The sequence below is a fragment of the Centropristis striata genome, chromosome 1, assembly GCF_030273125.1.
Source record: "Centropristis striata isolate RG_2023a ecotype Rhode Island chromosome 1, C.striata_1.0, whole genome shotgun sequence".
Lineage (NCBI taxonomy): Eukaryota > Metazoa > Chordata > Actinopteri > Perciformes > Serranidae > Centropristis > Centropristis striata.
In genome coordinates this window covers 31,397,302-31,411,685 of record NC_081517.1, presented here as the reverse complement: position 1 = coordinate 31,411,685, position 14,384 = coordinate 31,397,302, and the positions used below count along the sequence as shown (strand labels likewise).

General features: G+C 37.6%; 1 protein-coding gene across 10 annotated transcripts in view; it reads right to left on the bottom strand.

Moving 5' to 3' along the window:
* Window positions 1-3,486: 3,486 nt before the first annotated feature.
* camk2d2 (calcium/calmodulin-dependent protein kinase (CaM kinase) II delta 2) overlaps window positions 3,487-14,384 on the bottom strand; it is a 41,324-nt gene continuing 30,426 nt past the window's right edge. Inside the window, exons 12-21 of one of the 10 annotated variants that reach the window (XM_059338295.1) lie at window positions 14,291-14,333; window positions 13,076-13,116; window positions 11,676-11,735; window positions 10,216-10,260; window positions 9,519-9,567; window positions 8,363-8,383; window positions 7,889-7,964; window positions 7,707-7,801; window positions 6,120-6,348; window positions 3,487-5,072 (exon numbers count right to left, since the gene is read on the bottom strand). In XM_059338295.1, coding sequence (XP_059194278.1) covers window positions 5,069-5,072; window positions 6,120-6,348; window positions 7,707-7,801; window positions 7,889-7,964; window positions 8,363-8,383; window positions 9,519-9,567; window positions 10,216-10,260; window positions 11,676-11,735; window positions 13,076-13,116; window positions 14,291-14,333 — 663 coding nt within the window. In that variant the 3' untranslated portion in view covers window positions 3,487-5,068. Of the gene's footprint in view, window positions 5,073-6,115; window positions 6,349-7,706; window positions 7,802-7,888; window positions 7,965-8,362; window positions 8,384-8,886; window positions 8,986-9,518; window positions 9,568-10,215; window positions 10,261-11,675; window positions 11,736-13,075; window positions 13,117-14,290; window positions 14,334-14,384 lie in introns of those variants that run through there. The other 9 variants (XM_059338311.1, XM_059338372.1, XM_059338321.1 and 6 more) reach the window with 9 other exon arrangements.

The following is a 14,384-nucleotide window of genomic DNA, read 5'->3' as shown; positions in this document are numbered from 1 at the left end:
TAATAGCAGGAGTCCAGCAACCAGCCCATTCCAAATGGGCACAAGCTCTTCAGGCCAAATGGGCACTACACAAGTTTAAATAGAGTTTTTTTATTTCATCCACCTAACGAACGAACAAAAGAACAAACAAACTCACTCTTGTATGTGACAGAGCCAGCAGCTGGATTTTGCACACACAGTCAGTATTAGTAGCGTGTGTGTATAGGCAAACAAACAACACCATTGTTAATTTGTTAATTGCGTTATTATATTTGTGAGAAGTTATTACAATATTGTAAGTTGAAGATTTTCACTTTTCCACAAACATAATAAGTACCTGCAAACGTAATAGTTATTACATTTGTGGGAAATAGCGTGTTATGTTTGTAGTAGGCAGCGGCTATTACGTTTGTGGAAAATGTATTACGTTTGTGGGAGTATTGCATTAAAAGCTGCAGATTTTTATTACGTTTGTGGTTTATTACTTTTGTGGACATTATTACATTCGCTGGCGTTACACACCATATTATGGGATGTCCAAAACTGACCCCCTCAAAGAAAAGTCACACTATAGCATGTCGATTTTTGTCAAAATGGTCAATTTTTAAAATGGCTAAAAATGCCAGAAATGGGTCAATTATAATTTATCTGTTGATACATATTGCCAGAAATGAAAGCAAAACACCATATTATGCGATGTCCAAAAACTGAAAAAAGTCATACTATAGCATGTGGATTTTTGTCAAAAATGGTCAAATTTTAAAATGCTAAAAAATGAGTCAGTTATAGTCGATGTCGTTGATTCATATGGTAGTATAGTTTGTCCAAAAATAGCGAAAAAACACCATATCATGGGGTGTTCAAAAATGACCCACTCAAAAAAAAGTCATCCTATAGCATGTCGATTTATCTCAACATTGGTCAAATTTTAAAATAACTAAAAATGCAAAAAAAAAAAAAAAAAGGGTCAATTATAGACTGTTGATACATATCGGAGCATAATATTGCCAGAAATGACAAAAAAACACCATATTATGGGATGTCCAAAAATATCCCCCTCCAAAAAAAAGTCATACTATATGTCGATTTTTGTCAAAAATTGTCAAATTTTTAAATGCTAAAAATGGGTCAATTATAGTCTGCTGATTCATGTGGTAGTATAGTTTGTCCAAAAATAATGACTGAAAAAAGTCATACTATAGCATGTCGATTTTTGTCAAAAATGGTAAAATTTTAAAATGCTGAAAAATGAGTCAGTTATAGTCTGTTGATTCATATGGTAGTATAGTTCGTTAAAAAAAAAAAAAATTGCGAAAAAACACCATATTATGGGATGTCCAAAAATGCCCCTTCAAAAAAAAGTCATACTATAGCATGACGATTTTTGTCAAAAATGGTCAAATTTATAAATGGCTAAATTGCTAGAAATGGGTCAATTATAGTCTGTTGATTCATGTGGTAGTATAGTTTGTCCAGAAATAGCACAAAAAAAAACACCATGGGATGTCCAAAAATGCCCCCTCAAAAAAAAAAAGTCATACTATAGCATGTCGATTTTTGTCAATCATGGTCAAATTTGTGCTTACTTATAATCTGTCATTTTATAATAAACCATGAAAATATTCAGGAAAAACATCTGGACGATTCATATTATTTGACATCTGTACAGCTCGCACTGCTGAGGCCAGCAGCTAACCTTCACTTTCTGCTACCAGTTGGGCTCTGCCCACAAAATACGTTATTGTTGATAAACAGTAAATCGGCCTATAGTATGTTGAAAAAAGTAAAAACGGACATATTGAGGGTTGATCAAAATTGATGCGCTAATCATGGTAATAGTACAGCAATTTTAAAACACCATATTATAGCATGTCCAGAAATGGGGAAAAAACAAAAATAAAAACGGCATAGTAGCCTATAGTATTTTGAAAAAAGTAAAAAAAAACAAAAAACCAACTTATATTGCAGTTTGTCCAAAAATACCAACAAAAGAAAATGCTGTAGAATAGCATGCTTATCATGGTTATAGTGTAGTTTTGTTTCAAATGTACTAGTGCAGTCCCCGTAGGAAGTATGTCCAAACAAACCCACGCAGCGATAGTGTTGGCTAATGCCTCTTGCTAGTGTAACCTTAAATAACACAGGAACGCTATCTTTCCGTCCGTATTATGCTGAGCTGTCAGATTTATTGTCACATTAGGCAGTATGCTGCACTAAAAGTACATTAACATGAACCCAATTAGCTGATATACTATATTGCATGTACTAAGTATCTCATATGAAATGATTATAGGCATTACGCTAAGCAACATGAATGTCGAATTATATAGTAATGCAAAATAACAAGTGAATAAAGCTAAATCTCCACTCCACGAATTTGCCCATTACATGCCACACTACAACGTCTGCAACACTTACTTTTCATAAGGTACACACACCATACACATTGAACATTGATATTTGCTGGAAACTATTAGAATATTATTGGAAAATCGAACCTTGTAGCGCACTTTAAAACTCCAAATGATAGGCTAATAGACTTACAGATGAGATGAGTCAGGCGTGGAAATCCAGAGTGAATTGTGTTACTGACCAGGTGTAGGCCTATCACACAATGGGGTGGAGCTCCCCATAAGGCGTCTGATCGGAAACAGTGCAATGCCACAACACATCCTACGTAAATAATGATATTTTGAAAAATTAATTCAAAAATCTTCAAAATCGAGGATGCACACCTTCGTGCCATGCACAAGCCACATACGAAATCTTAGGTCTGACTAACGGTCAGCAGATATGCCCTAAACCCACACACACATACAAACACATGCTACTTTCTTTTATAGAAAGATGTAATCCATATCTGTCCCCACTTACCTTCATTCAGAAGGAGCTTTGATAGCGGCTATTGATGTCTGTATATACATGTATTTTTTTAAAATCCTCTCGACTAATAAATCATGCAGTGCCTGAATTGGACAAAAAGTCTCTATTCAGTAGTTCAGCAGTTGCATGACATGATCATTGGATGTGTCTTATATTTACACATATATACACATATATTGTAGGGATGACCCCAAATAGTCGGCTATTCAATAGTTTGATGTATGATTTGACTGCCAAGTTCACAGTCAAGTTGTTGCAGTTGCAGGATAATGTTGCTACGAAACAAAGGATCATTCAGTTCAGGTTGATTTTACACAGAATTGCTTGATTTCTCCCAAAAATATGTATATATAATCTGAATAGCAATCTATTAAATAACAGTGTTGATAAAATTGGAAGTAGGGGTACTGAGACAAAAAAGAGAAGTGCCGATATAAGAACTGCTGAATACTGGCCCATTTCAGGCACTGAAATCATGCCTTTATTCAAAAGTGTATTAGGATAGAGCAAAGATCACAAAGAAATACATCAAATAATAAACTTCAAATCTAACACACATGGCAGCAGCTCCCTCTACCGCTTTGCTAGGGTAACAGCAGCAAAAACAAGACAAGGTAAAACTCATTCATTATCACACCTTTTAGCTGATTTATTTATTTCTTAAACATGTTAAGCCATCCATTGCCGTGCTGGCAACAGGTTCACACCATATAAGGAGTGGTGCATTGCATTGACATCATACGTTTCGTCAAAAGAAATGTTTATCATATATTCCCCTTACAAAAGAAGAGACCAACCAATTGAAAAGAGCAGACAGTAAGGATAACAAAGACACCGGCATTGTCCTGCAGTGGTATGGAGGCCACTGGCTGGTAGAAGCACTGATCGTCAAGGAAGACATCCCAACATTTATTACAGTCCAACTCTTATTTGACTCCTTCACTGCTGTCTTACCATCCTCTTGTCTGACTGTAAAGTTCTTTAAGCCAGTGCTTTTACGGCAGACTCATTAGCCCGACTGTCAGGTTAACACTTGACTGAAGGTAGAAACTATAGAGCCTTCGCTCCATCTTCATCATCTCCACCTTCTCTGTGCAATTGGCTAAGTAACACACTGGAAATGACGAATAAAATAACATAAAACCCTACATACAGTCATACAATACAAGTACAAACATTATGAAAAATGAGCTCGTTTTCTTCTCATTTTTATACAAAATGTAAGGGGTGCTTCAGCAACCAGGAGTTTATTTTCCCTCCTCTTAGATATGAGGATTTGATATTTACGTTGGATGTTAACCATAACTGTGTTACTGTTTTTACAGTTCCATGATACTGGAGGACATTAGAAACATTTGGGACAGGACTGATGCACAACATTAACAAACGCAAACAAACAAGTCAGTGATTCACAAATCAAACAGAAGATATTATAGTTTCATATGGTCTTACTTACAATAATCCCCCCATGCACTACACAATAGTCTTGAATTTTCATATATTACATATATGCTACATTCTCTTATTTCTTATTTCACTGATATAAAGGCAAACATATCTCGATGCAAAGTGTAAGCTGCTCTGCTTTTCTTTACATTTAAATTAGTATTATAGGTTGAAATCGGACAATTCAAACAGTATGACTTAGCTCATAGCAAACATAAATGTAGCTCATAAACTGGATTTTACGTAAACTCTTAATTCCTCTGATAGCAAGAATAGCAATTTCAATGTTTGTTTTTATCAACAATCACAATGTATATACATCACCAGAACTAAAGCAAGCTCAATTTTAACATTCTGATCTTCCAAATGTTTCTGTATTGCACACACATAAATACACATAAAAATACAGAACTAATTTTTGGGAGAGGTTACAGTAGTAGATTTTTAAACATCTCTATTTTATATTTAAAATGCATACCAAAACATCTTAAAAAACAAACAAAAAAAATGTCAATATGCTCGTTTCATAATGTCCAAATACGGTGTGCAGCCACCCGGTGGTGGGTTCGAATGATGTCCATTAATAAAATGCCATAACAGTAAAATGTATTAATACTTGTATCCTGCGATGTCATGTCCTTATAGAAGGGTCAAAGGTCACAGAGCAGTCATGGGTTGGCTAGTTGGCTGCCCTACTAGATTTGCTGATGGGAATTTTTTATTTTTTATTTTATTTTATTCACCACATGTTGATATTCCATTAACTGCAAAAAAAAAGAGAGAGAAAAGATACATATGTGAATTTACGCTGGCACAGAGTAATGACAATGTTCAGAGCATAAAAAAATAGTGACCAGAATACATTTTTTATTCATTTCATTGCTACCGTTTTAGGACATGAGCCAGAAGAATAGCAAGAAGGGGGAAAGCATGCAGCTGGTTAATAGCATCTAATGGCAGAAGACAATTGTCCATCATGGTTCACCGGTATTACTCACTGGGAACAACAATTACACACCTATTGTACACCCATCCAGGCCTTTTGATTATTTCCCCTAATTATACTTCATTTCAGGAATGTGTGGGTTTCTTTACACCTTACTCTTACGTCAATTTAGTTACACCTGTTGAGACTGAACAACTTTATGATCCATATTGGATCATGTTCAAGTTTGGTGAGCTCAGGAAATTCTCAGGAAAACTCCACCCAGTATTGTCCTGGACTGAAGTGAAATTGCTTAGAATTTTTAAGAAGCATGGTTGTGCAAGGTCTTTAAATGAACCAGAGCTGTTATCAAGTTTTCAGTTTAGCGCTAGCTTTAATGTAAGCCAGTTTGCCACATGCTTGGGACAGTCATTTTGTAGCCAAAAAATGCTATTTTCAGCTAGGAATGAAAAGCCTTCCGGAATTACAACACATTTTTTATTGTTAAATCTGCTCAATTTATAATAGTAATCTGCATTATGTATTGTGATGGAATGAAAAACTCAGAAACTGTTCATACCGTCTCGGTTAGCTCATTTAAACACCAGGCTCAAAAGCAGTATTTCACTGCCTTCTCTGGTTAAAAATGTCAAGTCTGTTGCACCTTTGAACACTAACTGATGTATGTGGTTGCTTGTGGTCAGACATGTTGCAGCTGTAAGCACATCAAACAGTGATGTCATAGTGTACTGACCACACACGGCACATACTTAATACACTGTAGCAAGGTGAGAATTTTAATCACTAGAGATCAGCGAAAACAAGACTTTCAGCACCTTTTTAGTTTCTCTTTAGTCTGTGGTGCGTGTGTCTTACTGTCTCTTACTGGGAGGGAATGCTGGGCGAGCCCGAACGGTGGAAGTGGATGTTCTGCCACTTGCCGTCGCGGCGGTGCCACACACGGGTCTCCTCAGACTGCATGGTGCGCGGCATGCCACTGGTATCCATGTACTGGGTCAGTCGAATGTAGGCAATACATGCTGCATTTTCCCCAATTAGGTGCACATGTGGGTTCAAGAGGATGGTATGCACTGGCTTGTTCCCTTTGGACAGGGCTGGAAGAGACAAAATGGCTGATTACAGAGAGCAAATGTCACTTAGTAACACATTAAATAAATATAATAGGTATCATCCTGACTTTAGTTTGGGAAATTCTAAAACAGCTGCATGGTGGTTCAAAAGCAAACCCTGATCCTACCTTAGAAGGAATACTAACTGATATGAAAACACGGTTAACTAAAAGTCTCCATATGTTGATGTTGGATAGTGGACAAGCATAGGCTCGCCAAGTGATTGAGGTTTCTAGGACATATCTGGTTTATCTGAACTATTTTTACCCTGACTGAGGACATTCTGCCATTTATAGCAGCCATTATTCATTAGTGATTTTTTGCTCCAAGGTTAGCCCATAACCACAGCCATGCCCTTGCAGTGCAAACATGGACTGTAAACTGACAGGACTAAATATTGATATTGAACAAACAATTTAGCCAATACACACTAATGCCCTATACATTCCACCACTTTCACCATATTAAGGATCTTCCTCATTTTCATATTATTGGTATACACATTTTTTGTATTCTATATTGTTTTAACTAGTTCATTTGAAAAAAATGTAACATATTTCTTTAAAGGTTAGGTGTCTTATCTCTGTTCTCATGTGTTTCTTTCCAACACAGACAGTATATACAGATGGACGTCCTGATAGCTCCCAAAAAATGAAGCCAAAGCATCTTGATTGCCCCCTGGTGGTTGGTTTCAGTACATGTCATCATAAACTCCGCCTTCTCCATGTTAGCTGGTGGGAAATGGGTTAAACTAAAAAGATCCCATCCCAAAGATGGTTTTGTCTTTTCGGGGAAGTTCTTAATAAGTATAATAAAGTATACATCATTTTATCAAGAATTAATGTCAAGTGTGTTATTTTTGGTTCCATTGCAGCATTAGTTTTTGCCAGGAAATTAAATTGAGCAAACAAGTTTTTCCCCATGGTGCGTCAGAGTAAACAACTTATGCATTAGACCACTCTGCACGTCCTGTTAGTGTAAGCAAGCATGTTTGTAATACATCTCTCTTGTTAAGAATCTCCACCACAGCTGGAAAAACTTTGATGTGAATGAATAATACACCACCATTAATCCTTGCAAAGGCCAAATTCTCTTTTTCAGCATGTTGTTTGGGTGCAGAGCCAGCTGGCTACTTGCAGCTATTGGAGCAACCCCAGACCCACAGCTACAACAAATTTCACAAGCAAACAGTGTGATAAATGTCCTCTCAACTGAAAATTCTGTTGGTGCTGTAATTAGGACCTTTATTCATCTATTTTGTAAAAGGTGAGTTTCAGGCCACATACAACTGCCCTAATGATGCACCTGAAAGTAGTTTATTTGTGTCATAATTGATGTTTTACCATTCTCAAAGTAAAAGCGATGGAAGTCGTGTCCTTCCACCAGGTTGCCCAGAGCCTCAGGCTCAAAGGAAGTTAGACCAGGATCACAAATCTTCCTGTTAGGACGAAAGAAGGAAACAGACTCAGCAAAGCGTATAAGCAAATCACTACAGTCGTTTGAATGCAGAGAGAAAGAAACTTACGCATAGGCCTCAAAGTCTCCATTGTTGATAGATTCAATCAACTGCTCAGTGACTTTAATAATTTCCTGTTTGCGAGCTAAAACACAAGATCAAAGATTATCATCAGCGACACAAACTGATGTAAAAAATTGCTGTTTTTTTCTGCATTTCAGGCAAATGTTGGTCTGAGTGCAGCGAAGGAAATCTGACACCAGCTCCGAATGGGTTCTAGTCTACGAATTAGCAGGGTTTCAAAGTTATTAGAAATGGAAGGCGCTCAAAAAAAGTATTAAATGATTTTTGGGGGGTATTTTATATCTGAGTAACAAAACAACAAGAAAGCCTCCCATGACTAATAGTTATATCAGGCAGGACAATGCAAAATGACACAATTATTTTCACCCAACAAAGCTCAAAATGAACAAAGACAAACCAATGCTCGGATGCAAGTATTTGCTACAAAAGCAGTTTTAACTAAGTAATGTTGACAATTACCTTTATTGTTATTGGTGCAGGCTGGGGGATATTAAAAAAATTACTTAATTTGTGCAACAAAAAGACATGTTAAATAGTAAAGAAATATATAATTCAGTACTTCAGCTCTGTTGCCTTCACAGCCATAAACTGCAACACTGTTTGTGTACATGAGTGTGTATGTGAGTCAGCTTTTTATTCTCGGAGTCAATGTTTCGGTAAGTCAGAACAGAGGGCAAATACAGGAGTGAGAAGCATCTTCTTCCAATTCATATACAGCGGAATAAAAGGGGTGGAAGGAGCAAATAATAAAGGGTCAAAAACCACTAGAGAAGGGAGAGTCAGTGCACTATGAGGATGAAAAATCTCAAACCACAAGCCGTATCAAACACCCATTCATCTAAGCTGAGGACATGATTTGAACATTAGGAACACAGGATTTGAGACACTACATGGAGAGATCACTTTCCTCCAGTGATGACTAGGTGACAAGAGGGGGACAAAATAGGGCATCTCTCCCCCACACACACTGATGAGGGACTTACTCTGAACTGAGGAGGTGGGAGTCTGTCTTGATTCAGACATCTGTGAGGAACGACTCTTAGAGCTCAACATACTGCTCACTAAACTGCCCAGACGAAGAGCTGTCAGCGGGTGCATGGATGGGTGTGTGATTGGGTGTCACGTGTGTGTTGGGTGAGGGATATAACAAAGATAAGGGCACACATACATATGTATGTATGTATGGGCAAAGGCAGGAGAGGAATTATGGGGGAAATGAAAATATTCAATAAAACATAATAAGAGAAAGAAAAAAAAGTAGAGAAAAAAGAGACATTTAATAATAGTGAAAACATAAAAAAGGTATGCACAAAAAAACTGAAAGAGCAGGCAAGTGTTGCTCAGACATAAGATGGGAGAAACTTGAGGATGCGAGGGAGGACAGGACAGAAAAAGAACTGGGCGGGCTGCATTTTGCAAGAGGACTTGACAGCCAATGGGGGGGGGGGGGTTGCAGTTGTTAACTTGCTGTGCATTTTAACTGTGTTGAAAAACAGAATTAAGAAAAACATATAAAGGAGTGAACAGTGTGATCGGAAACAGTGAGGAGAGACTGTAAGCTCACAGTGTAGGTGAGAACTGTGAGTGAGGCACAAAAACAAACACATTTCCGTACCTTTTACATCTTCATCCTCAATGGTGGTGTTAGCACTCTCAATGGACTCCTGACAAAGAACGACAACCTACAGAGTCAGTTTATGTAATGCATGTATCGGTATGATATTATTTTTTCATTGCCATATAGCTGAAAGGAAATGACACACTAGAGGAGGGATAACATGCAACAAAAGACCCTGGCTGGGCTTAAATCAGATTGTATGGTTAGGGTCTTAACCCTATAGGTCACTGGGATGCCCCCATGAACATAATATATTAACAGTTGATTACATAACAGCACAAGATAAGGGCTTTTGATTGAGGGAGACACTATTGTTTTTTAACAATATTCATAATTTTCAATATTTTCTTGATAATTTGTTTGGTCTATAAAATGTCAAAAAAGTAGAAAATTGTCCATCCCAGTGTATTTTTCAGTCCAAAACCCTAACCTATTCAATATAATAATAATACAAAACAAAGAAAAGCAGAAAATATCAGTATTTTCAAGGCTGATTACAGCATCCTCTGCATTTTTTTTGCAAAAAAAATACTTTAACGATTAATCAATATATTTGGCAATTATTTTTCTGTTGATTAGTCAAATTGTTGTATATCAATAGATATATTTATTGCTATAATATACAGTGTATATATATAATATCTTGATATATATTTATCAATAAACAAGAAAAAAGCTGGTTTTATTATATTACCTTATTCCCATCGACAGGGTTGTGGATCACAGTTGTCTGTGGTTCCTAAAGAGAACAAAAGACCAAGAACTTGTGGGAAGAAATAACTACAGATGGGCAGAAAATATATGATGCTTAATATATGATATATGAGAAACTGTTGGAGGAAATGTGTTTGAATGTATTTTCAGAGCTTTAATCTATCTGTCTACTTATCTACATCTATTCATCACAATGTATCTTGTGTATTCTTTAATTGCCTGTGCCCACTTGTTTGTCTGTCTTCATGCTTTTTCCTCCCTCCCTGCATGACATTGTTGCTCAATGTCTTTTTTGTCTCAGCTTTTCTTTCATCAGCCCACTACAGTGTCCTGCCTTGGTAATCAGACGTCTGGGCTTTTGTGGAATCGATCCTGATGACCAGCTGAGTCCTTCTAATCACTCACCCCGATTATACTAGATTATAACATCAGCAACCTACAGATGTGTGTATGTGTGTGCTTGTGTCTGTGTGACGATGGAGAGAGAAAGGAGGATAGAGAAAGAAAGAGAGAGAGAGAGAGAGAGAGAGAGAGAGAGAGATGCCATGTGCCTGTGTTCATGCGTAATCGTCTCAACAGCAAATGGGGGGACGGAAAGCCTTTGACATCATGCAGAGAAACAGTCATGTGGCCTGACGTCGGCAGCCAGTCAGCAGACACCATGCGCAAGCCAATGAGTGACAGCCAAATCACTTGTGAATGTAGCATCATAATGAGCCCAAGGAGGCGACATCATCACACTCCAGCCATGCACAGACAAAATACTCTATATGAGCAGCAAGCCAAACACATCCTCATGACTTTTACAATCAAATGCAAAACTGAAGTTAATTTCATGATAGGAGGACATGCATGGTGTAGGTGTGTAAAGCAGAAGTAGAGAGGGGTTGGGGTTCTTGCAGAGGAAAAAGGAGCAAGGAGAGAGAGGGGGTCGAGGTAGAGGTTGCCCCTGACTAGTTTTAAAACTACACCAGTCAAAGACCAATCCAAACGAGTGTGTAAAGGCTTATTGTTACAGCAACATTAACAATATAGAGATCCAGCAAATCCAAACGGACCAAGCTCTGTATTCTCCATGCACGCTCTGCTAATTCAGATGAGTGAATTTACACATCAATCTGAATTATGAACAGCTTACTTTTTCATGGTTAGCTGTATCAAATATGCTGGAGCTGGGACATGCTGCACAGCCACAGAAGCTATTAAACTCTTTTTCATTCAGGGATAGCCTAAAGTTGAGCTAGAAATCTGTGACACCCGTTTTCTTTATTCTTACACTCCTGGTTAAGAATTAAAATCTTATCAAGCACGACTAAGATCAAAGAGGAAGTGATCTGAAAGGGTGAACCTGTACCTCCTCCACAGTGGGGTGTAAGGTTGGGAGGTGTTAGAGGTTTAATGGGTGAAGGTGCAGGTGTAGGAGAAGTTGTGTGTTTATACCAGCGCAGGGGCAGGGCCAGTTTCTTTAGGACTGGTCACTGTGTTGGCTTTGTTGTTGACCTGTAGGGGGCAGTGTAGAGGGGACATGACACATACGTACTTTTCATACACACATTTGTGGACACACTCATTCACACACACTATGGACCATTCCAAAGTGAGCATCCCAACTCATGCGTCCTAAAGACGTGTTGTTATTGAGTGTTACATTGTTACCAACCAAGATCTCTTTATGAAATCTGTGTGTTTTATAAAGTACACTTCAGCAGGATGGTAGATGTATTATAGTTCAGTTCAGTTCAACCAGGCTGTGCTAAAGGTAAGGAACAAATATTAGAAGTAGTCAGAGGGAAATTTATGACAGCCTATTAGGGCCATTGAAGGTAAAGAAAATAAAAAATGTTTTAAAAAATTCAGAGTCTGGGGGAGCAGGGTAATATTCCACAAAGAAACTGAGATTAAAGTCATAAATTGAACGACAATAATTATTATCTAAGACTAAAATGGTAAATTTGTAAAGGGAAATACTCAAATATAAAAAAAATTAAAAAAAAGGATTATCTCCGAGATTATGGTCACAAATTAGCATGAAACATCTCAGAAATTGTCTGAGATTAAATTAGCAAATTTCCAAGAAAAAAAGTCAAAAAAGGTTGTTTTTGTCAAGGAACTACTTCACTTTTCGAGGTTCGATCAAACTCATCACACCACAATTGTCACCACTTATAATATGGCAGCAGGACAACCTTATCAAATTATACTTTGCAATCTGATTTGGCAATAAGGACGTAATTGTGATTTTAGCCCAGAATCAACATATTATGATAAGCATCCTGATACTGCAACAGATATCGCCGTGAATTGGGCCTATTCAGAAGAATATAGTTTTTTTGTTGTTTTTTTACCTAAAATGGCCTCATATGCTGCGGTAGAAACCAAATTTCTTTATAGGTAGCAGTTGCTTATTGCTGCTGGACTTACAAGAATAGGAGGAGAATACAAAGGAGACTGTTAGTAACAACATGAAGGAGGTCAGGAGAGAGCAGTTTAAACCTTTTCTTGACCACAAACCCTGTACGATAAGGGAACAGGTAAGAAAAACATTTTTCCATGGCCAACCAATAATAGAATAAAAAATTCTGCCAACAGACCCTCCATCAATGATAAACCTTCTATCTGTATAAATGTAGATATGTACTGGTCCTGGTCTATTGCAGGAACTGTGAGAGCAAGGAAATAACAACTGCTCCCCAATGTTTGAAATGACTGTCCCTGAATGATGATGTTGTTAAGTGCACAATGCATAATAATATGTATCCAGAAGGCTCCTAAGACACTAATCATTCCAGCAAACTTATGCAAGTAACAAAGCATTTTCTTCACTGTGCAAAGCAACTCACCTTAACCCCGTCTGCCTTCTTGTTGAGCAAACTCTTGGCTGCTGTAGAAGGAAAGAAAGAGACAACACTTCAGCATGAGATTTCACAAACACAGTCCTGAGCCTGAGGCTACACTAACATGCAGCAAGCATATCAGTCAACTGTGCTTATCTTCAAACTCCAGGTGCAAAATCCAACTGCAAGATCCATAATGCAATGCAACAGGCGCTCAGAATGGCTTCTTAATTTATGCAGGGTTGTTCTTCTTCTACATACTAATTCACATGTGAAGGGGCTGACAGGTGGGTGGTTGATTGGGTGTGTATTTAGCAAGTGATGAAAGGGGTAATCTACCTATCTCCAGCAGACTCACACAGCATTCTTGACATTTGCACACATACACATGCACTTAACCGCTAGCACCCACACATACAATCCCACCGCTCTTCTCTCATTGTATTTCTCATGTTATAACAATAATCCAAACACTAGAGTGCATTTCAGAATGCATGCTGTAGCCTTGCCTCAATTTCATTCTGATTTCATTTTTTGCATTTTGTGAGTGTGAGGTTCAATTTTGTTCTTCTTGAATACAAAACACCTCATCTTCATGCATGTGTGATTGGCTATTAGAAGAGTGAAAAAAAAGCCTTAACATCAGAGCTATTTAGCTGGGCCCAACCCCGCATATTTCCCTGTCATTCCAAAAAATCTTACCTCAAATGGAAACCACAATCCAAACAAAAGAAGGAAAGAAATTTGAAAAAAGGAAGAAAATGATGAATAAAAATAGACACAAATGCACGGATGCATTTTACTGTAGAATGAAGAGAGAAAGCAGGCTAGTAAGAGCCTGAGAGAATAGAGATAGGTCAAAGCAAATGCATGCAAAAAGGTATGATCGAGCGCAAAATCAAGATAAAGTGAAAGAACAACAGCTAGAGAGATAAAGAGAGATGGTTCTGTTTACCAGTGGCACCTTTGTGCCCAAATCATCGATAGAAATGGCATTCAAAAATAGGTGTAAAAGCCTCTTTTGTATATTAAAGTCAAAGTAATGCATTTTTTTATCCACTTTGTAGTGCCTCTTGATCTGTTTTCCTGCATTTTTCATAGCTAACCTAAAAACAACACTGAATGCTGAGAAGTATCTCAGCCTCCTGCTTCTTAAAGATAAGTGTTCATAAGATCTGTTAGGGTAACTGTGTCTCAGACACCAAGCTGATAGAGACATACCTGAGAAGTTTCTTGTGACCAGCAAAGTGGTCAGTATGGCTCCCTGTAGTGATAGAATAGAAGGAATGGAGGAAGTGATTATGATGGAAGGAAG